Source organism: Gnatocerus cornutus, chromosome 8, assembly GCF_029298725.1.
Source record: "Gnatocerus cornutus isolate USDA-ARS CGAHR chromosome 8, icGnaCorn1.1, whole genome shotgun sequence".
NCBI lineage: Eukaryota > Metazoa > Arthropoda > Insecta > Coleoptera > Tenebrionidae > Gnatocerus > Gnatocerus cornutus.
In genome coordinates, this window is record NC_142240.1 from 16,362,683 (window position 1) to 16,384,759 (window position 22,077).

Consider the following 22,077-nt stretch of genomic DNA (forward strand, 5'->3'; position numbering starts at 1 on the left):
TTTGTCGCGTGTTTCATCGCGGATTATGAATTTTTGCGCGTATGTGTGTCGTTTTTGCGCGAAAGCTCCGCTCCGGAGCGCTCCGGTGAAACATCCGGAGAGCCAGCGGCTAAAGCCCCCACTCCGGGTGATGTATGTGCGCAGCAGCATCCCTTCCTATGGGGTGAGCACGGCCGATGGCTAGTGAGTGGCCTTCCCGACTCCGAACGATAAGAACCGACTCAGACCGACCCAGAAACGGCCGCTCTGTCGCCGAAAGCTGTCCGCGAACACGACACACGCGCTCGGACCATTGGCCACTCAGCATCTCTGGTCCAGGACCGGACAGCATGGTCAGTACGGCCCACGAACCCTAGTGATTGTGCAGTGCAAGTGACAGTGTGCTAGTGACATGAGACTCAGCCTCTGAGACAACATCATCGCCAACATGAGAATCAAGATGCCAGCAGTGCGTATAGCGCAAGGTGAGTGTTGTTTGTTGTTCATCTCACCATTATTTCACACGCGCGTTTTACCGCGAAAAAACGCGCAGCGCGCCACGTGATGCCACTTTTTAATTACGACGGGGCGGGCGGGGGTGCCACCTAATAACAAAAACTTATAATGATTTTTGCCCGCGAAGCTTGCGCAACTTTTTCAACACGCTTTCAGTCGTCTTGAGATACGCGCGCGAGATGCAGACACCAAACGAAAAAAATACACTCTTATAGTGACACGCAAAACGACAAGTGTGGAAAAAATTAGACACGGTTGCAGGTGCCAGACCAAAAACGAAAAAGGCCAAAATGATCGCGTCAGGTGTCGCCAGCCGAACTTCCCACAGAAGGATCAAAAAAGGACTAAAATTCACACACGGAAGGTAGTCACAATATACACAAAAATCAAGGCGAAGTTTCACCTCAAAACGCGAAAATGTACCAAAATTGAGATGGTTTTAATTTGAACTAATTTCAGAAGGCTTCAGTTTTCAGTTACCGAAAATTCGAGATAATTGAATTCATAATTAAATTAATTCAAAACAAACACAAACACAAAAGTGCAATAATTTGGCGCACGTTTACTTTCATTTTATGTTTACAAAAATTATGGGAAATATGTAAAACTGGAATCGCAAACTGCCAAAAAGTGTACCAACGTCGTTCTTACATAATGTAAATATTTTTATTAGAAAAATTGATAGCTGAAGGGCCCAATTTTCAATAATAATCATGATAAAATGATTTTGGTTTAAAAAATTTCATTTTTTTATCGTTGACAACGTTAACTCTCAATTAGAAACTTTCTAATTAAGCCCATTTGACATAAATCTCCGGAATGTATAAAATTCCAAAATTCAATTTTGCTTAGAATTAACGGACTTCTAAGGTCATCATAACTTGTGAGAAGAAATCAATAAAATTTTAGTAATTATATATTCGTCAATTAAATTTAACGACTAAATTTCTATAGCCGATTTTGTGCGTTTGCAATTTTTCGACTATTGGAAAAATAATAATTTCGAATGAGCCACAGAATAATTCGTACATCTTAGATTATTCGACGGAAGTGTGACAAAATCAGGTGTGATCACAGACCTCCGTTTGTCGTTCCTAGAACAACTTGAGTAAAATTTTTGGAATCTAATTAGAGCTGAATCAAAGTACATACAATCAATTTTGCGTCATAAAAAACCACAGATAGGTATAGACATAGATAAGAGTAGAAGTGCCTGAGTTTGTCCAAAAATAAATTGTTATAAGTTTTGAAGTAACATTTCCGTTGGTGCGGTCAGTGACCGTTGACCACCGTGCGAAAGGGTTGTGAGAGTGAAAATTTAGCGCCCTTTCGCCCCTACAGGTAGAAGCGCGTGTTGGGCTATTAAAAGAGGATCCACCTCAAATTAACATGTAAAGCCTTCGCGTGTCTAAGACCCCCCTGGCACACTTCTCATTGTTTTTTTCGTTGTGGGGAGAAGTCGCGGTCATCCGTGAATAAATTGAACATTTAACACTCCCACGTTCTCCTATCAGGCGTCAGAGGGCAGGACTTTGAGCGTCGCAGGAATTTCGTCGAGGCGCTTTTTGCGTCGGCTAGTTAATTTGTGGGGGTTGTGTGCACACCTGGTCTGCTAATATTGATATAGCCTCTCACCTTTGGTAGTGTTTGTGCTTTTTGTCACTAATTGACCAAGAAATTGTTTGAGTTTAACGCTGGATAAACACGGGCAAAAAGTCTTGGAAAGTTCGACTTTCTTGATAGAGCGGTTGGGTAAATCGTACACAGAAGTTGAGACGTGATAATGTAATTTTTAAATTTATGACCGATGAGTTTAACTGTCGGCGTGAAATTTCCAAAGTAATTCCATACAATCTATGCACTCAGTAACTTTATGAGCGGACATAAAATGTTAGTGTCGATTAATTACAATCAATTCTGGGAGCCAAACACCAGCCGACGGACTTTATGGGGGCGACCACCCAAAAAACACAATTCTAAGTCAAAAAGACACTTCGAAAACTTGAAACTTCGTTATGAGAATTTTAATTTATGAAGCCGCAACCAACAGGTAGTTACTTAAAGGTTAAAAGTGTTAAACACATTTAGTTTAAGAATAATGACGGTTGTATTTTCATAATTCTTCTTAAATAAGCGCGAACCTGTTCAGGAATTTCGAGCGAATTCCTGCAACTAACGGAATATTTTCCACCACTTTGATTATCAAATTAAAAAAACGGACGATAAGTGAAAAATTGTTGCGTTTTTATGCTAAACAACAAATTCTTTTTTTTGATAACACCACAATACATCAGTTTATAAACATTGCCTGCGTAACTTCGAGCTTTACGAGCTTTTTATGCTGATTATCCCATATTTGCTTTAATTGGGAATATATTCGCGTAAATAGCTCTTTCGTTATGTAGGGCGACTTTTAAATTATCAACTTTACAGTTTCCTTATGAAGTTTAATTTTCCATGAAAACGGTAATAATATTAATAGACTACATTAGTTGGGCTATTTTTAATTAAACTCTGTCATTGCGAATGCTAAATGCGAACTATTCCATTGTTAATACATAATTTACCACAGATAATTAATTTGAGTTGTGATGCAGCTAATTGCTTCTTCAAGTAATTTGTGCTGCCGGTGAGCTCGAGAACCAAAAACGTACGTCGTAAATTGTCCCTTCTTGTAAATTTACACCGTCACTTCTACGATTGCACACAAAAGTTAAACCGAGCCGATTCGTGAAAGGGAATATTCGTGATGTTCGACAGCCACAAATCAGATTGCTCCAATCAAAGACATGCACTTTTTGTCAAGGTCTGTTCGGCTCGAATTTCTTTTTAGCTACCGGACTATTTATGAATGGTGGAAATCCGTGGGCTCCGTTCTCATCTTACGATTCAATTGGATTTAATTTGGAGTAATCTGGGTCCCGTCTCATAAAAATTAATTAGCGCCGTTAAAAATTTACATCTGGGTTTATGTGATTCGGCGATAAAACACCAATTTAATTCGGACAAGTCGTTCCGATAAAACTACAAAGATTTATACTTTAATAAAAGTGGGAAACATGAATCCGTAAGGTTGGTCAGTACTGACATTTTTAATGGAGTCGTAAACGTTCTTACGTAAGTTCTTTGAGGCGGTTCCGTGCAAAAATAAACAGGTTGGAAAATGTTTAATGCTAATTCGAATGCATCCTTTGAGGGTCTTAATACTGGACATTATATCCACCAATAAACGGGGAATTATAGCCGAGAAACGCCAAGTTTTCGTGTTTACGAGCTTTTTTGAAGCCCGCGGATTTTGCAACGATTATCTGAAGAATGCCATCTTGAAGAAATGTCACTGCTAATTTAATAGGACATATGTACATGATGGTATGACATTTACCTCCGTCACGTTGACCTTTTGAGCACCCAACAACGGGAATCGTTGTAAGTATTCAAAACGAAAATTTTTCGTGGCGAGAAAGTTGAGAAAATCACGACCACCTGTCACCTCAATTACATAAAACTGTATGATCTAGGCCATGAAGCAGTTTTCCGGATTTCGGCCGAAATGATTCGTTACCCATGATGGGATACAGAGCAGAAATCGATTTTTTTTATTGTCGTGCACACTTTCTTACATAACGTAAGTGACGAAACACGAAAGACTTGGAGCATTGTTCTGCCTTTTTTCATGGCTCGTATACGGATCGAATTGAACATGATGCGGCGTTTGTGGAGACAGTGGCGTAACGGTAAATGGGCCAAAGGATGATAGTCACCCGTAGTCTATTTTTCCTCCTGTTTATGAAGCTCTCCCTTTAATAATTCCCCCCTCTAATTGCGCCCTATTCTCTTCCACATAATTTCCATCTCTGAAAATGCAAAGCTAAACCACCCCCCATTCTCGATTTACGGGGTTGTTTGTGAAGACGATCCTGCTAAATGCACGTGACCTGAGACGCGACCAAGTCCTTAATAAAAATCAATGACCAGTTTGAATTTCACACGTTGCGGTTTTAATTATGGCAAGTTTTAAGCTCGTCCTCAGGTGAAAATTGCGGAATTTTTATTACGCAGCAATTACGAAATTGTTCGGTCGAAATAAATTAGGTGGAGTTTGTTTAGTAATAACGTACACATGGCCGCTGCTTTTATCTTATCAGTGCGTCCTGAGCGGGCACGGTTTTTATCTTACGCAAACATTGTTCACCTATATAGAATTTTGTCGAAAAAGCGGCTCGACGTGGCTCGGACATGAGATATGGTTTATTTTTCTTTCAGTCTTTGTCCTAGAAAAATAGATTAATTTTCCGACCGAATTATTCTGCATAAACGCGAGTCGGGAACGTTATTTGGTGCTTCGGTGGCCAGAGCCAATTTTTTTCTGCAGAAACAGTTTCTGGTGAAATTTTCTAGTCCGTCGCTGTTTCCTGCTGGCTGGTAGTTTTAATGGTCTTTTCGTTTTGCGACCGCAAATAAGCGTGCTGCACACTTGACCACGAGTCAACTCGACTTTATCTTGCAAAATACCAGGAATTATCCCATAACGCGACTTTATTCGTTTGGCCATATAAATTTAATACCTCGGCGCGAACACGTGCAATTTTCTCGTTACAAAAAACCGTAATTACCGCCGACAGTGGAAGCAACAACTTCCACAAAAAACCCTTCTTTCCAATTTTGGCGGTCGGAAACAGCTATTCCCCGGACAAAAGCCTCTCCGCTCGTCGTTTTTCATTGTTTCTCGTGCGATAAATCCGCGAAACCGCAACGATAAATATCGAGTCATGGCTTCACGCTGGCCAAACGACCCTCTGACATTTGCCATATTCTTAAGGTTAGTTCACGTTCGACGCAGGTGGCGTAAAATCGGCGTTAACCACTGGCCGCGTTTTTTTCACGAGCGTTTCCTCCTGCTATTTACGCCGACCTCCGGGTCGGAGTCCAAGAAGAAAATCGTTCTTCCGGACTGTTTCGCTCCGGTGGATGTCGTAGTTGGAAGCGTAGCTCCGTTGACGCCGAGAGAGCGCTTTGTCCAGTTATGTGACGAACTATCAGGATGTCACAAATGTCAAGCAATGTTGCGCAAGAAATTGCCGCTTAATTACCGCAGCTGGAACGGCCCTGGATACGGAGCTTTCTAATTTCGGGACGAGGAAATTGCGACTATTCGCGATTTTCAGCACGAGAAAAAATGCCAAGCGCGAATTACACAACGACGGGAGAATTTAACGCCTAATTTACATCTATCAATTGCTAATTTTCTTCTTCTTCTTCTTCTTCTTCTTGCTAAAAGTTAAAATTTTTGTCCTTCCGATTCGATCTTCTTCTTCTCTTTCAGTTTTTCTTATTATATATTTTGTATTGTAGCTTTTATGATAACTTCTTTAGCATCTTCATCATTTTGAACACGGTCCTGTTTCTGACTTGGATTTTCCTTTATGGAGCTTTTAGATTTGCCTGAATAAATAGTTGTGGTGTTTTTACAATCAATTCTAAATTCATTTCTAAAATCCGTTTTGCTGCACCATTTTCTAAAGTTGTACTGTAGTAACATTAATTTTCTTTAGTTTTTCTTCAAAATTTGTGAAGTTATAGAATTAGCCAATGAAAAAAGCTTTTCAATGATCTACAAAACTCATTGCTAGGGTCAGTAGTTCTTATAATATTTTTGAAAAAAATATTTTATGTTTCAAAAAATCTTTATTTTTTATGATTTTTTTGCACCATTTTTTTTTTATTATATTTTGACATTTTGCATTGGTTTTGAAGAAGCTTATTCGTTAACTTCTTCAGCATCTTCATCATTTTGAACACAATCCTGTGCTGTGTTTTCGTTGGCAGTGGGACAATCTTTTTTCTTTCGTTTTGCCAGAATAAATAGTTCTGGTATCTTTCTAATTAATTCAAAATTTATTTCTAAAGTAGAATGGCCTCCTGATTGTAAATATAAAGTCCGTTTTGCTATACCAGGTCCGGACACTATTCTTGAAAAATGATTTTTTTAGATTTTCCTGTACAAATATTTTTTTTTCGTTTTTTTTTTTGAAAATTTGCGAAGTTTTCTTATTTTTTAGTAACGTGTTTTAGAAAGCCAATAAAATAAGCTTTCCAATGAGCTATAAAACTCCGCGCTATACTCAGTGGTTTACATGATATTTCTGAAAAACTGATCTCATGTTTCTAAAACGCAATTTTTTTATTATTATATTTTGACCTTTTGTGTAGGCACTGAAGAGGCATATTATTCTGTAGCTTTTATGAAAACTTCTTTAGCATCTTCATCATTGTGAAGACGAACCTGTTCCTGACTTAGATTTTCCTTAACAGAGCTTTTGGGTAATCTTTTTTCTTCCATTTTGCATTTAGATTTGCCTGAATAAATAGTTCTATTATTTTTTCAATTGATTCTAAATTCATTTCTAAAGTAGAATAGTTTTCTGATTCTAAACATGAAGTCCGATTTGCTCTATCAGGTCCGGATTCAAAGATATTTTTGAAAAATAATGTTTCAAGTTTCTGGTGTAGAAATATTAATTTTCTTCAGTTTCTCTTGAAATTTTGTGCAGTTATAGAACTCTGCTGGAGGGTAATTTAGTAAGCCAATCAAATAAGTTTTCCAAGGACCTATAAAACTCATCGCTAGGATAAGTATTTCCCATGAAATTTTTGAAAAACTGGTCTGATACTCCAAAACCGCATTTTTTAAAGAGTTTTCCGTGAAAATTTTCGTGAAAAGTCAAGAATGATTATATCGATTTTTCACTCTTTGGCATCATGGAAAAGACTAAAATCTTGCCTTTTTTACTGACTAACAAATATATACATTGCTATCTCTTATCGTTTAGAAGATGTAGGACAAAAAACATTAAGAAAATTATCAAAAAATGAAAGATTTTTGTTATTTTTTCTCGATTTCTTCCTGACCTGATGGAGTAAAACTGGTTTCGGATTTAGAATCAGAAGGTAATTCTACTCTAGAAATGATTTTTCACAGCTCCAGTACAAATTTTGTCTATTTAATTTAGTTGATATTCTCAACAATAGCAGCTCTGGATTTTCCTAGATCTTGAATAAATATTTTTTTGCCTACTGATTTGACCTTAAAGTTTATCTTTTATGCAGTAGAGAAAATCAAGAATAATCAAATCTTACTCTGTAAATATTCTTGCTCTAGATTTGTGATCATGTCCTAATTTAGGTATATCTCTACTATTTATTTATTCTAAAGCAAGATTTCTCGCTATAAGTTAGATCAAAAGACTCAATGTTACATTGGGGACTTTTTTGAACTGCCCATAATTTATCACGATTATGAAATTTAATCTAATCCACTTAATATTATCGTAACAAATTCACAAGTAGTTATCCATTTCGTTACAAATACTTTGATAAATTAGTTTCAAAGTAAGCCTGAAATTTGGAACTGGATTCAATTAAACATACTATCGCTTTCGTTAATTGTATAGATCATGAGTCAATTCTCAGGTGCGTAACCAATCAAATTTCGATGATTCTGCATATTGCAATAATTTCGTATTCAGATTTAGTTTAGATGCAAATAATTGAAAACAAAGCGGTGCTGTTGCAACGGCGCATTTGCATTCATCAGTAAAGAATGAATTAACAAGACGTGTTTGCATGCATGGAAGTTGAGTAAGAAGTGTCATTTTTGTAGCTGACGTGTCAATTAGACATATTGATTAGCTCAGGGGAGGAGTAAACTTCCACGCTGATAAAAATGATTAGCCGGTGCTTATAGGCTCCGCGAGATAATAATTAATCACTTTCCAACCGATGGAATCTAATAAATAAACGATCAAACATCGTCATAACTCGCCGGAGTCCTCCGGTACCGCCGCATATCATTAGTAATCCGATATTTCATAGCTCTTGGAAAAGTTTTAATAGAATCGTGAGGCTGGGGAAAACAGAGAAAAGCGCGATTTTTCGTCCGTCCACGTGTTGTGTCACCTCTGTTGACTTTTGAATTAATTTATATCAGATCGTAAAACAAATTCCGTAGATAACGGCGGTTCTTCGAAGGGAAGGTTGCAGTTATTAAATATGTCGCTTTCGCAATACAACATGGCGGCTAGGTCCGTAATAACAATGTCGCAATGGGGGCCCCGCGTATGATTGGGTCATACAACAAAGACAAGAAAGAAAGGAGGTCCACTTTCGTAAATAAATGAACATGTCGGAGTATTAATAATGTACCGACATGGTAATACACTTAAACTTGGACGTGTCCACTGCTGTGAATAAGTGAAAAGTTTGGAAGGGTTAGGGTTGAGAAAATTTATTCCGCGGAAATTATTTCCACAAGCGATTCTTTGTCTTCTTCGAGCTCGTTATTATCACAAGACTCACACATGCATGTTATAGATAACCGACAATGCGATTATTTTACGTGGGAACGCCGAGATAAAATCTAACACCTTGCACTGGAATCTCTGACCTGTGAATGGTCCAGTTGTCAAATCTTTGAGAACGATCTGACCACTGCATCGATATAAAAACGTTGCGAGGTCATTTTTCATTTTGTAAACATGACGAATTCGGAGGTATTGGGGCAAACAGAGCGCTATTGTGACTCAAAGGGTTCAGAAAATTCCCACACAACACCCACATCTGCCGGGACGAAACTCAATGTTATCTGGACATCGAAAGAGATCAAAGGAGCCAGATGAAAAGGCGATTACCTTTCCGCAGGTTTTTTAGCGAGAGGATAATTAAATTGACAAAAACGTGGAAAAGCGCCCGTTGTATACAATCATCCAAATGTACCGTTTTCAGATCTCAGATCTTTGAAAAAAGTTATTTTTGCACCCAATTTGACAGGTCAGGATCCACGGACCCCCCATTGCGGCTCGCTCTTGACATCAATTAAAATGGACATCATCGGTTTTTTAAGTTGGATAGATATGCAAATGTCTGTTTTAAGATTCAGGAAAAACACAAAACGGATGCTGCATGTAAATTAAGTCGCATTGTTCCAGTTTTTCTCGTTTTGTTTCGTAATTTCGTGGCTTATTAAGCAATTCAATTCTGAATCGGAGGTGCATCCGAAATATTAAAAATACTTGATGGCACGTGGGGCGGGTTGAAGGACCGCGTCCTCCACAGCGGCACCACCACCCTCATCGCGACACTTTAAAACAATTCTTCCACAATACGCATTTGGCTGACTTTGGTAAGACGAAAAATATTGGACAGGGCCAGAAAAGGGGGGCTATTTTTAACTAGCCCGAAATAAGCACCGTCTTAATTGAAGCTCAAACTTTAGACCATGCTTTATTGCCGACGTCGCTGTTAACAAACGCTACTGCACACCAAGTCAAGATATCGATCTCAGATTTTGATCTAATTGATGACTGGAGAGGAGCTGCTTCTTGAATCGATGAGAATGGGCTTAGATATGCCTTGTTTAGAATATTGCAAGGACCGAACAAATTTACAAGCAAATTGTGTGATGGTTTCATGCCTTTATTCAGAACAAATGCCCGTATATTCCGGTGAAAATAATTAACTACATGTTTGCTTTCAATGGAAATGCATTGATATTGGAAAACCGAAAGCGCAAACCAAATTAAAACTTCCAACAAATGGATGCTGCAAGCCAAATACAAAAAATACGTGGTCACCGGTGGAAACGAGCCGCTAATGATGTCGGGGGTTAATTAATTTATTTTTAGAACTAGCGTACGTACAGGCTGGTCGGTAATTAATATTCCAGCGTAAGGGCGTCGTTCGGGATAATTTTAGAAATGACGGGGTGGCTTTGGAATGTCAAGGCGTTAATTACTCATAAACGTAAAAATACCCATTCTAACTTTAAAAGGACCACAGACTTTTTCCTTTTCAGCAAAGTCTCTATGATTGATCCCAATCTGTTAAGTTCATATTCGGGTTTACTTAGCACCGCAATAAATAAACCTGCCTAATGTCGGCACCTTTACACTTCTTCATTCTTATTTTTTGTTTATTGGAACCGTCAGCCTGTCGGTTGTAGGAGTTCATATAAAACAAACCGCATCTTCTGGTTTATTTTCGCTAATTTTCGTGTTACACTTTTGATACACGAACAATTAAATTCATGATTTATAGATAACGCGACCTCTAACGGTCTCGCAAGGTGTTGTGGATGCGAAAATCCGCAGACTCCCACGCTCTAGAAAGGGTCAGAGAGGCATTCAGAGCACTTGTCGTAGCGGACAATGGTCAAACACAACCTGCCCACAAAGCCCATTGATCCGTGTTTACCACTTTGGGCAAAGAACCCACCGCTAACGGTTCTTCACGTCCCTTTTCCAACATTCCCTCAATTTTCGACCGATATCGAAAATTAACATCAATTTTTGCAGCCTCGCTCGAATTCCTTTGTCCCAACCCCCCTGGATTTTTTAGGGGGTTTCGATCCCCACTACCCTCGTCCCCGATCTCGCGCTACCTGTATCAGTTAGTAATCAACATCCGTAGCAGTACCATAGTGCCCATGTGACCATGACTGCCGAGCTCTTGCTAAAAATGAGACTGTTTTGGAAGTATTTCAAAGGTGAGTTTCTTGCGGTTCGACGGGAATTACCGTAATCTCTTCATTAATTTCGTCGAATAAAATATGGTATTTCGAGACCATTAAGCGCAGCCCTCTTGATTGGAAATAGTAGCCTTGCGATGTCCTGATTAAGCCAAGGACTCGTATATCCAGCCACATAATGTCCAGATACCGCTTCGAAAACTCCACGAGTGGCTATACTCGGCGTCATTTTATTGGCCCTCGGGGGTGACAAATGAAGATCGGGTCATGACATTAACTACCGAACGACTCGCTATTTTTACACGTTATGTGCCTTTTAAGCCTTTTAGTTCGATAGCGACCTTACCAAACAACCACGGAACCAGATAAGTTCATTCAATTACAAAACGGTTTATTAGATCGCTGTGTATACGTTCAATGACAGGTTTTGACGTTGATTTAGAGTGTAGTAAAACGGGTAAACAACTTTGGCTAAGTAAACTACAACACCGAAAAAATACTTATTTATAATCTCGAAAAATAGCCTTGAGGGCTTAAGTTTTATCAGTTGCGTGCAATAAACATGTTTCATGATACGAAAATAGCGAGGTATAGACACAATAGTTGATGAATGATAAATCGCGGTTATCAGAATGTATTAAGAAATATAGCCATAAAAACTGACTCACGGGACGGCTAAAATTTTCCGAGATTTCATCCGAGTTCGGTATATTTAAGAAATTAGTTATAGATTCAGGACACCTGTATATTTGTTTGGAAACGAGATCAAACATTATGAAACGTTTCAAAGTTTGCTAATGAGCTTTTGTTGACATTTTGTAATTTGTCGCTCGTTCTGAATATACCGGGTGACTAATGGAAATAATTTGTCGCTAGTCGATTCCTGCAATCACCCTATATATCGTCCCCGCCATCAATTGATTACACGTCTGAATCCCGGTCCATTCTTTGTTATTCCGTGGCTTCCAAACAGCTCAGAAAATTAACCATCAACCCTTCGTCGGCCATTCCACAAATGTCCAGGTGCGTATTTCGTAAACGGACCACTACAATACTGCAAACAACGGACGCGTCTCAGCCTCGCCATTGTCCGAACCCTTAAAAAGGGCGGTTTTTGTTCTCCACGTTTTCCTTAAGAGGAAATATTGATTAACGCCAAAACAATGCCCACGTCGCTCCCAAGAAGTGTCAAACGAGGACGTCGCGATGCCTCGAGCGCACCTTAACGAGATTTCCTGGTTTTTTGACGGCGCTGCCGCCAGGAGGTGGTCAGTAATCGCATTTGGGGCCACGTTGTCACATATCGGTGAAAGAGATAATCCAATGGCCGGATTGACTAACCCGACGTAATTCGGAAATTTGATTAAAGAACACGCTCGCTTGTTTTCGGGGGTGGTGGATGGACACAAACAAGTCCATTGGCACAACCCTCCAGCACATTTATTTCTTCATTTGGTAATGGTGGCTACACGCTCCCTTATGTTAATTGATATCGGAGATTCGTTCTGTTTTCTGGAATTCAGACGAATACGATCATTCTCGGCTCTCTAATCATTCATTTGCCGCATCCTGAATGCGTCACGTCTCGCAAACAACTCGTCGATTCCTTATCACGACCCAATAGAATACATTACAATATATATTGGTCCAGTAATAGAGAAGAAAATAGCCAATTTTATATCTGTATCTGTCATTGTTTCCCGTTTCCGTTATCGCGAGATTGATAGCAAATTGATTCGGAGTAAACTTTAAATTAAGGAGATCTTTCAAGGCGAGCATTAAATTTCAAGACATAATAACGCAGCAGGTTTTCACCCAACTTCGAATTTGCGCGGTTAAAGCCGCAAACAAACCAGTCTCAGATTTCAAGTTGCATTTTTAGCTAAGTAATGATTCCACGAAATGTGACCAAAAATGCTTTTCAGACTTCAAACTATAGTAGAACCTCGACTATCTGGACCTCTGTTATCCGGATGCGCAATTATCCAGATCACCGATTTTAAAAAAATTAATACGTGGCGAAAAAATGGGTGCCAAAGGGTTTCCTGGTATTGCTGGTGTATTTTCAAGGACGTTTCGTTTTTATAGCCAAAAATAGTTCGAAAGGCAACCGGAGTATGACGCTGTCGCTTTACTAAACCTCAAGCGAATTCGAGACTTGACCGCCATCAAAAGGAAAGATTGTACCTATCAAACGACTACAAAATATAAAAAAATACTTGAAAATATCGGCGGCTTTGGTCGTTAACTCCATTTTGAATTTTTTTAACCGCGGTCGAGAAATCTTAATTTTTTACATATTTGTCGTCAAATCTGGAATTTGAAAATTTGGGGAATAAAAATAGAATGTTTCATAATTCTGAAACAATAAATAACACCCAAAAGGATCCAACGCTTACCATTCGGTTATCATTTTTATAAAATTGAAAACGCATTTTGTTCAAAAATGGATTTAGCAACTTATCTACGAGTATTTAAGGCGTATTAAGTATATATTTAACTTTGCATTTTTTGCATCATTTTTTGTGTTTTTGCCATATATTTTATCATCCGGATGACCTCTACAACAATTAGTCCGGATAATCGAGGTTCTACTGTATTGAAATTGGCGTTAAAACCCCGTAATTTTCGTTGGTAATTAACCGTCGCAATCTTCCCGGAATTAGCGACATTGTGATGCTAAATTCCTCCGTGGTGTCAAGGGTTGACGTTGGACTGACCATTGTCCGCCGCGCGTCCAATAAAAAGGGTGGCTTTGAACCCTTCGCGCTTTGTTATTGGTCAGTCGAGGAGTGGTCAGTGTAAGGGGTAGCTGAGACCGGACACGGTTGGACGGAAAAAGGTCACGATTTATCCTTTTACCTATGAGAAACGGTCAGTCACAGGGTTGGACAACGGAAAAAACGAACCGACGTTTCTCTTTTATTATCGGTCGTTTGAATTATCAATCCACGCTTTCGCTGTAAATTAAACGATGGCAATTAGCCTTATTCGCAAAGGTTATACCCGCAGAATGGACAATAACAACAATACCTTCAGGCTTCTTTGTTTTTAACAACAGTCATTGGAATTTTTTTATTCTGATCGAACAACATAGTACGACTGTCAACAATGAGAGACCAAACAAGACACCCTGTTAAGAACGACAATTAAAAATATGGATCGTGGAGCTGGTGATTGCTAATCCCTGCAGGGGTTCGTTATTAGGGGGGCGAAGGGGTTGCCGCCCCGCTTGTCGAGTGTCATTACGACACCCGGCCACATCAGGGGGTGGGACGGAATCGCAGCTGTTTACAGAAATCGATACGTGCATAAAAATCGGAAAAACGGAATTAGCCAAACCGCGAAACCTCACCAATATTAAATGATCGTGGATTGTTTTCATATCTTGTCTTTGTTGCAGCAGACGCAGACGGGACGGGCACCGACGCCCACCAGGATATCCTGACCTGCGGCGTCTGCCAAAAACCCTTCGCTTTATCGGACATCGTCCGTTTCATCCAACACAAAGTAGCGTCTTGCAATAAGGAGAATTTTGGACAATGTTTCACCGGGAGCGATCGTGATCGCGACAACGACGACGGTGCATTGCCCCTGTCGACCATCAACACACGCCGACCCAGTATTTCCGCCCCCATCTCCGGCAAGAAAGCGTCGGGGAGCAGAGTACACACGCCGCCTCCGGCTTCTCCACGTTTACCAGCACCTGGGGATTTGTGCGTGGACGGCGCCGCATCGTCTACACCGAAACGGAGAGCGTCGGCGTCGCCTCTTACGTCCTCCAGTTTGGAGGATGGGGAGGATATCAAGCCGGATATTAAGCAGGAGAGGATGGACACGACGGAAGAGAGCAGTCAGTGCAAGAAATCGAGGACGGAGTTTGCCGACGCCGAGTCCAACACGACGCATAGTGGTAAGTTCAATTTTAAATGACATTTATAGGAGAAAGCGGGTTAGGTAAGATCTGGGCGTCTTCGGATGGGGCTAAATGTCACGCGTTTAATAGGGTCCGGCACGCGATCCCGCAACCCCATCCCTATCTTGTCCACGCTCCGTCCACAAAAAACGTCCATAATTGAGATGAGCAGATGATAGGAACCGGTACACGCGTGCTCAACATAAAACCTAATACCTGACGCCGGTAAGTACCCTCTTTCGTCCCATTAATCAGTCCTCCTCACTCCTTTTTTTCCGTCTTGGTTTTATTACCTCCTCCTGCGCGTGCTGTTAAACGAGTCCTTCCACCGGTGACGTCGTAAATCCTCAAGGACCATCCGTCATAAGCCTCAATAGATTATTTCCTTAATGCCACGATAAGAGCGAAATGACCGCGATATTCAAATTTTTAAGCTCCGTTTCTTTGTGCGCTGTCCAAAAGCCGTATCACGTATTCAACGCGGCTGGGGCTACTTTCATTCGCACCCTCATCGTCAACTAGCTGCTCACCCTTTCTTCGATTTTATTAAAGGATGGTGAAATGTGCCGCTCCGTCGAGACTTTAAAGATCTTGCAAGATGTTTCCAACCGCCCCCGACCCTTCGTGATAAATAATCGCGAGTTCGTGGAGTCCTTTGTGCTCACTTCGCGGCCACATTTTAAACATATGCAAATGCTCTAAGCCTTCTGTGATGACCGTGACTGGAAATTCTATGGATTGCGGACGGCTGGACCAGGAAGCCGATTATGGGCTTAGGGCGGCGCGGCGGGAAAAACTTCTTCACCACTCGCCGACATTGTCCCACTAATAAAATTCTTTTCCAATTTGTTAACATCAGTCGTAAACATTCCCGCTGGTGTTTAATTACTTTTTTATCGTTGCATTTGAATTGCATATTTAATATAAACGTCATTAATGAAACCCGGCGATATGAATCTCCCATCGCGACCATAAAAATCCGCAAAAATCGTGTGATTTAATTTACGGTTTGTTATTGTGAATTTAATGCCTTCGTGTCGCAACGTCCTACTTCTTGAATTATGGGCATTTCACATGACGCATGTTTTCCGCGTTGGTCGCGCCTTCAACCCGAGATTACCATGATGGGTTGATAGAAACGTAACTATTATTTATCATACCTTTCGTGTAATAGAATCCTTAATCAGGACTCGATGAAAGCAATAAAATGAGAAGAATCCGTGAAAACCTTCCAGCGGTAAGACAATATTTTGACGTTCTTTACGTATTGGCTCCGTGTAACCAAATCGTATTTCCTTCGGTGTCGGTGTCAAATGTCTTCAACCAGCGGCGTTTAAATTAACAAACTGTCATTCTTGCACAACCCGTCCCCTTCAGAAACGACGGGAATATTTAATAACTCCGTCGAAAAATCGACACAACAAAGAAACAACAAAAAACGGCGCATATGTCGAGATTACACGATGACCCTTGGGGTTGAAGAAGTTTAAAATTTTACACTACGCTCGAGCGAGTTTATTAGATGACACATGGCAAGGGTTAGAAAGCTGGACAATGCTCTCATCCCCCATCATCGATCGAAAATTGAAAACCCTGCTGTGCTCATCGTTTGAGAAAATCTGTCGATTCTTGTAATTGGTAATTAAAATTTCGGTTTGAAACAACCCTTGGAGATATTTACACACCCCTCATCTGTATTCTCGGTGTGCCGCAATCACACACTATCATCACATTTTTCAGTCGGAAACTCGCCCCGATATTAAATTTAGAAAAGGGAAACACAATACACGATTATGAATTTCACCACAGTCGCAACTGTTATCGATAGGCTGTAAATCAATCAAAATTGAGATTTACTTTTTAATAAATACGAAACAACTTCCTGACAGTCGCCCCGGGCGCTCTTTGTTTTATTAAAAGACTTTTCGCCCTCTCCAACAGCTCACAATAAATTTTAATGTTGCGATGTTGCGAAAATGAATAGAAAAACGTAATTGTGGAAGGCGGAATTACGCCGACTTAGGAATCAATAAGTGTCGGTTTTACAATCTACTAAAAAAGTTAATTTTATCGGTTTTGCAATTCGGACGACAAATTTAAGAAATTTTTGTTTTTAGAAAAGGCTTTCTCTTGTTTAAAATCTGATTTTTTCGCCGCAAAATATGCTTTCTTCTTTTTTTGCGGTCAATTCCGGTAAGGTGCGTCCAGGTGCGAAGATCTCTCGCAATTAAGAGGTGCTTTAGAAATTATCGTATGCGCAGCCCAGGGGTAATTATCGAAGCAAAACAATTACGGCAGCGTGGTTATTGTCGACACTGGGCGGTTATTAGAGATGTTTTATTGGCCCATCACGACGTTCTGATGGCAAGCAAGTGCATTATTGGTGTTTATCTTTGACTTGTAAAACGTTTAATGGATGAGACGGGTCGAAGGTCGCCTTTGACCACCGTGTTTGCACACTTTGATGATTTACGGTGGCTCGTTAGTTGAAAATTTAAGGAAGAAAAAGGAACAAGTGAGCTTCTAATTTTATCGCGTTAGAACGCGACCTTACTTTCTTGAATCCTTGGCGATAAATTCAGGTATGAAGTCAGCCAGGATTTATCGATAGATTCGATTTTTTGTGTCGTGTTTGCACGATGCTAATGTTACATTGTATGGTTATTCTTACACGCGCCTTTTCATCTCGCATCATCATACGTGCTCGCATCTCATTATTTACGATGAGCTATCTTATTACGGCTTGATGATTGCGCTTTCTGTAAAAAATCTACGGTCCCTGAAGCCGTGTCGCAAACCGGAAACCGCTACTATTTCCGTTTCCACGACGTCCGGCGAGAGCGGGCCAGCGTTTAAGCGAATCGATTTGGTGAAATTACGGTGGCAGAACAATGCAGAAAGAAGCGATTTCTGTCCGATCACCGAGCCCGTCATTACGATATTACTTCCGCCGTCTCAAGTTTGACCTCGCGAGATGTGTTCAGTTATCCGTGCTTCCTCTACATTGTCAAAGGAGCGGACTGTGACTTTGAAAGTCGGGACACGTACGGCACACCCTCGCCGCGAATTTCCAACGTAAATGTCCGAGCAATTTTTCATTCCGATTTTCACTGTATTATTATTTTGTCGCGGCGGGGGCGGTAATGGCGCGCCGCATGCAGATCGCCACCGCTGCGATATGGACACCAAAATTGCTTTCCACCCCACACCACTTAACGACGTCTCTTTGTTCCAGAACCGAGTAACTACGTCTGCAGTACTTGCAAGGCGCGTCTTCACTCAGCATGGAGGTTGGTCCAGCACGTCCAACACTCCCACGGAATCAAAATCTACATCGAAAGCTCGCCGACGAGCAGCAAAAACAATAACAATCACAGTTCGAGCAGTGCGAGCAGCAGTTCTTCCGGATGTTCGTCGGGAGGTCCGCCGCCGCCACCCAGCATGCGCCACCACCTCTTGCCGCCACCGGACTTGCACAACCCATTCGGTGTCGGGGGGCTCCTGCGTCTCCCGCTGCCGCCGCTCAACCACGGTCCAGTTCCTCCAGCTCCGCTGTTTTCACGACCGGAGCATCATTATCGCATCGATCAACTAGTTAGCGAACAATTCAGACACCACGGGCTCAACCTGGCGGCGGCGGCGGCCGCTGTTGCGGCCCAAGGGGTTCCTCCGCCCCATGCAAGTTTTCCCTCGCCGGCGGAACGCGCCCCTTCCACTTCGAGCGTTCCGTCGCGGGAAAGAACCACCCCCAACCAACCTCTATCTTTGGAACCGCAACTGGATTTTTACTCGCAGCGGTTGAGGCAACTCGCTGGTACAACCAGCCCGGGAGCGGCTCAGGCGAGCTCGCCGTCTCCACGGAAGCACTCACCGCCTTTCGCCAGTCCCTCGCCTACACAGCTGCCGCCCACAACCATTTCGAACAACACCAGCGGCAGCAGCAACAACAACAATAACAACAACAACAACAACAACAGCAGTAACAGTGGTGGTAGCAGGGCGGCGAGCACTTCGCCGCCTGTTAAAGATGACGCTATAACGACACCGAGATCGGCGTCGACTCCCCCAGGTAAACCTGAATCTCCGAGAAATTCGGGGACGGCGGAAGCGGTACACGCGTGCGAGTACTGCGGAAAGAAATTCAGGTACCAAAATAATCTTGAGACGCATCGGAGGACGCACACTGGAGAGTTGCCGTACAAATGTACGGTTTGTGATCATGCGTGTTCACAAAGTTCAAAGCTGAAGCGACACATGAAGATACATCGAACTCCGGAGGATCGCACAAGCAACGCGGGGTCTGTAGAAACCCTCGACGGTGACGACAGCGAGGATGACGAAGAAGTCGACGAAGAGGAAGAAGATGAAGAGGAATTGGAAGAGGAAGAAGCGGAAGATTTGAGGGTTTCTTCTCAGTTGCCGCCAAAAAACGCAAACCAGTCAGCTTCTCTGGTAGGGGAGCTGATGGATAAATTTGGATTAAGCAACATCGCGCAATACAGTGAAGCCTATAAACAAGCTCTGCAAGAATCAAATTCTGCTCTAAAGCTCCAACTCGCGAGCAAAGACCGTGACAACAACAACAGTACGAGTTTGACGAACCAGTTGAAGCTCCGCGACGAGTTCGCCAAGAGTTTGCTTCCAGGGCCTCCACCGCAGCCGTTGCCGCTGTTTCCGCCGTTCAACGACTCCTACGAAGCGTCGAAAAGGTTGAAACTCGATCTCGAACGAAACGATTGGTGGTTGCCGGGCTTGCCGCGCGAAAGTAAAGGTTTACCGGGCCCTAGCGCCCTTCTCCCCAACCCTCTAATCAAAAAGGAAACCAGCAGACGAAACGATACGTGCGAGTTCTGCGGTAAAGTGTTCAAGAACTGTTCGAATTTGACGGTCCATCGAAGATCTCACACCGGCGAGAAGCCCTACAAGTGCGAGCTGTGTTCGTACGCGTGTGCGCAAAGTTCCAAATTGACGCGACACATGAAGACGCACGGAAGGATAGGAAAGGACGTCTACAGATGCAGATTCTGCGAGATGCCCTTTTCGGTGCCGTCGACTTTGGAAAAACACATGAGGAAGTGCGTGGTCAACCAAGGGAAGGGTCATTTGTTGTCGACGATGCCGATGTTGTCCGGTGATGAGGATTCTTCTGCGAGCATCGCCTCGAAAGAAGCGACATGACTCTTTCCTTGGGGCGGCATGAGGCTACCCCCGCCACCTCCCAGTCTTACGTACTAACTAGTCGCACGTGATGACGGACGTTTTAGGACATCGGGAGGCTCCATCGATGGGGTCTCCGGGTGGCCCAGTTTTGTATAGTGTTGCGACGAAGCGGCTCTTTCGCCGCGGAAGGGCCACGTCGTCGAACCTTCGATGTAACCGATACCAAAGCAATGTTTAACTTTCGTAATTATTATTGATTATTGAGTTTATTATTCATGTATATTTGTAAGAATTAGGTTGTAGGTTGTTGTTTGAGACTGAGGGCCCTGGATAGCATGATGGCGCTTCTTCAGGCCGTCTCGGGCCCACTGTACATTCCCGATCATATCATTTCTGATGGCCAGTAGCCTTGACTGTACATAACAGTATTTATTGCCGTGTAGACCCACTTGTACTGTACAAATGTCTCCCACTAAATTATTTCCATTTAATGTATAGTAAAATTGTATAGATACATGTTTTTCAAAGTTACTCTTTAATGTTGGTGTTAGAAATCGAGAAATTTGCCCCTGTACGTCATCAGGGTCGTCTTATAGATTTAATTCAGGGTCAGATTAATCTATAGGAGCATATCTGCATTTTCCCCACGAGACACCCGTCATGGATGCTCTTCATTTTGTAATGCAATACTAGTAATAACAGTGGACCAGGGTCTGTTCTTGTAGTATTCGCCGCAACGCCGGATTCAATTCAATGTAACTGTATTAATGTTAATAATATGTTATTTCGAATATTTTTATTTATTTCAACGATATGGCTGTAGCACTACGGTGTTCGTATGGGCTGCACTACACTTAATATAATCGTGTTCCTATACTGAACTCCCATTTCAGTGTGTATTAAATTAAATCTATTACAATATTGAATTTCGAGTTTCATTTCCCAAAACCAAAAAAACAATGCCGACTTTCACAATCACCGATAAAATAACACGTGGGATCGGACACAATTAAATCACCTCCGACATTCGCATTGTCTATTCCTCGTCTAATTTATTTAAACATCATTTTGAATTATTATTAAATTCCACGATGCGATTATTTTAATTCACTTATTACATTATTAATTACAATTTTAACTGTTTATTACGAAGTAACCAATCAAACGTCGGCAACAAAGACAGTGCACGTGAGTTATGACGCATTATTGGCGAAAGCAGAGGGGAGAGTGAGAAACGTGAACGTGAAATTATGCAACCCACGTTGAGCTTTTACAGGGAACTGTACGAGCTATTGTTTACTAGAGGGCAGCACCGGAGCGGGGTGCATGGGGAGGCAGTGAAACGATTCAGAGAGAAAATGAACTGTTTGAGCAGGTGAATTGTTTACCTTTCTTACCTGTGTGATGGTTTGGTTGCATATGTGATAATTTTATTGATTTGGTATGAAGGAAAAGGATGATTCGGTATAGGATAAATAACATCATTTATGATAAATATTATTGATTATTTTTTTAATTACTTAATTAATTTTAATGCAACGGGAAAAAAGTTAAAACAGTAATGATAAGAAACTTGAACTCTATTTATTACGAAAAGTGATTATTCTGATTGTTTTGTTTTTTTTATTAAAAACAAAGGTAAAATACATATATCTGAAATTTTGATCAGAATTTATTAAAATTGGTAAAATTCGGAAATCTAAGACAAACGTCAACATGAGGAGCGACTGCAAATAAAGAAATGTGGAAAAAATATAAACAAATAGACCAACTTTTTGTAATAAAAATTTAATTTTAAATAATTTTACTACCCACGGTTTATGAATCAAAAAATAAAAACAATTTATTTGTAAAATTTTTTAAGTGTAACATTGTAATAATGTAAAAAATAATTATAAATTATATTATACAAATCTAAGATGATTATTGAAGAATCAGAATCAAAATCCAATTCAAGAAACTGAAGTATTTCAATAAATACGAA

General features: G+C 41.1%; 1 protein-coding gene across 2 annotated transcripts; it reads left to right on the top strand.

The window, feature by feature from the left end:
• Nucleotides 1–259: 259 nt before the first annotated feature.
• Nucleotides 260–21,019, top strand: Cph (BCL11 transcription factor chronophage). 2 transcript variants are annotated; one of them, XM_088043304.1, is made up of 3 exons: nt 260–464; nt 14,421–14,930; nt 18,169–21,019. In XM_088043304.1, the coding sequence occupies exons 1-3, from the start codon at nt 428–430 to the stop codon at nt 20,109–20,111; spliced, it is 2,490 nt and encodes an 829-aa protein (XP_087899430.1). In that variant the 5' UTR covers nt 260–427; the 3' UTR covers nt 20,112–21,019. The 2 variants fall into 2 exon arrangements, with proteins under 2 accessions (XP_087899430.1, XP_087899431.1); XM_088043305.1 differs by having other exon boundaries at nt 14,424–14,930.
• Nucleotides 21,020–22,077: the final 1,058 nt, after the last annotated feature.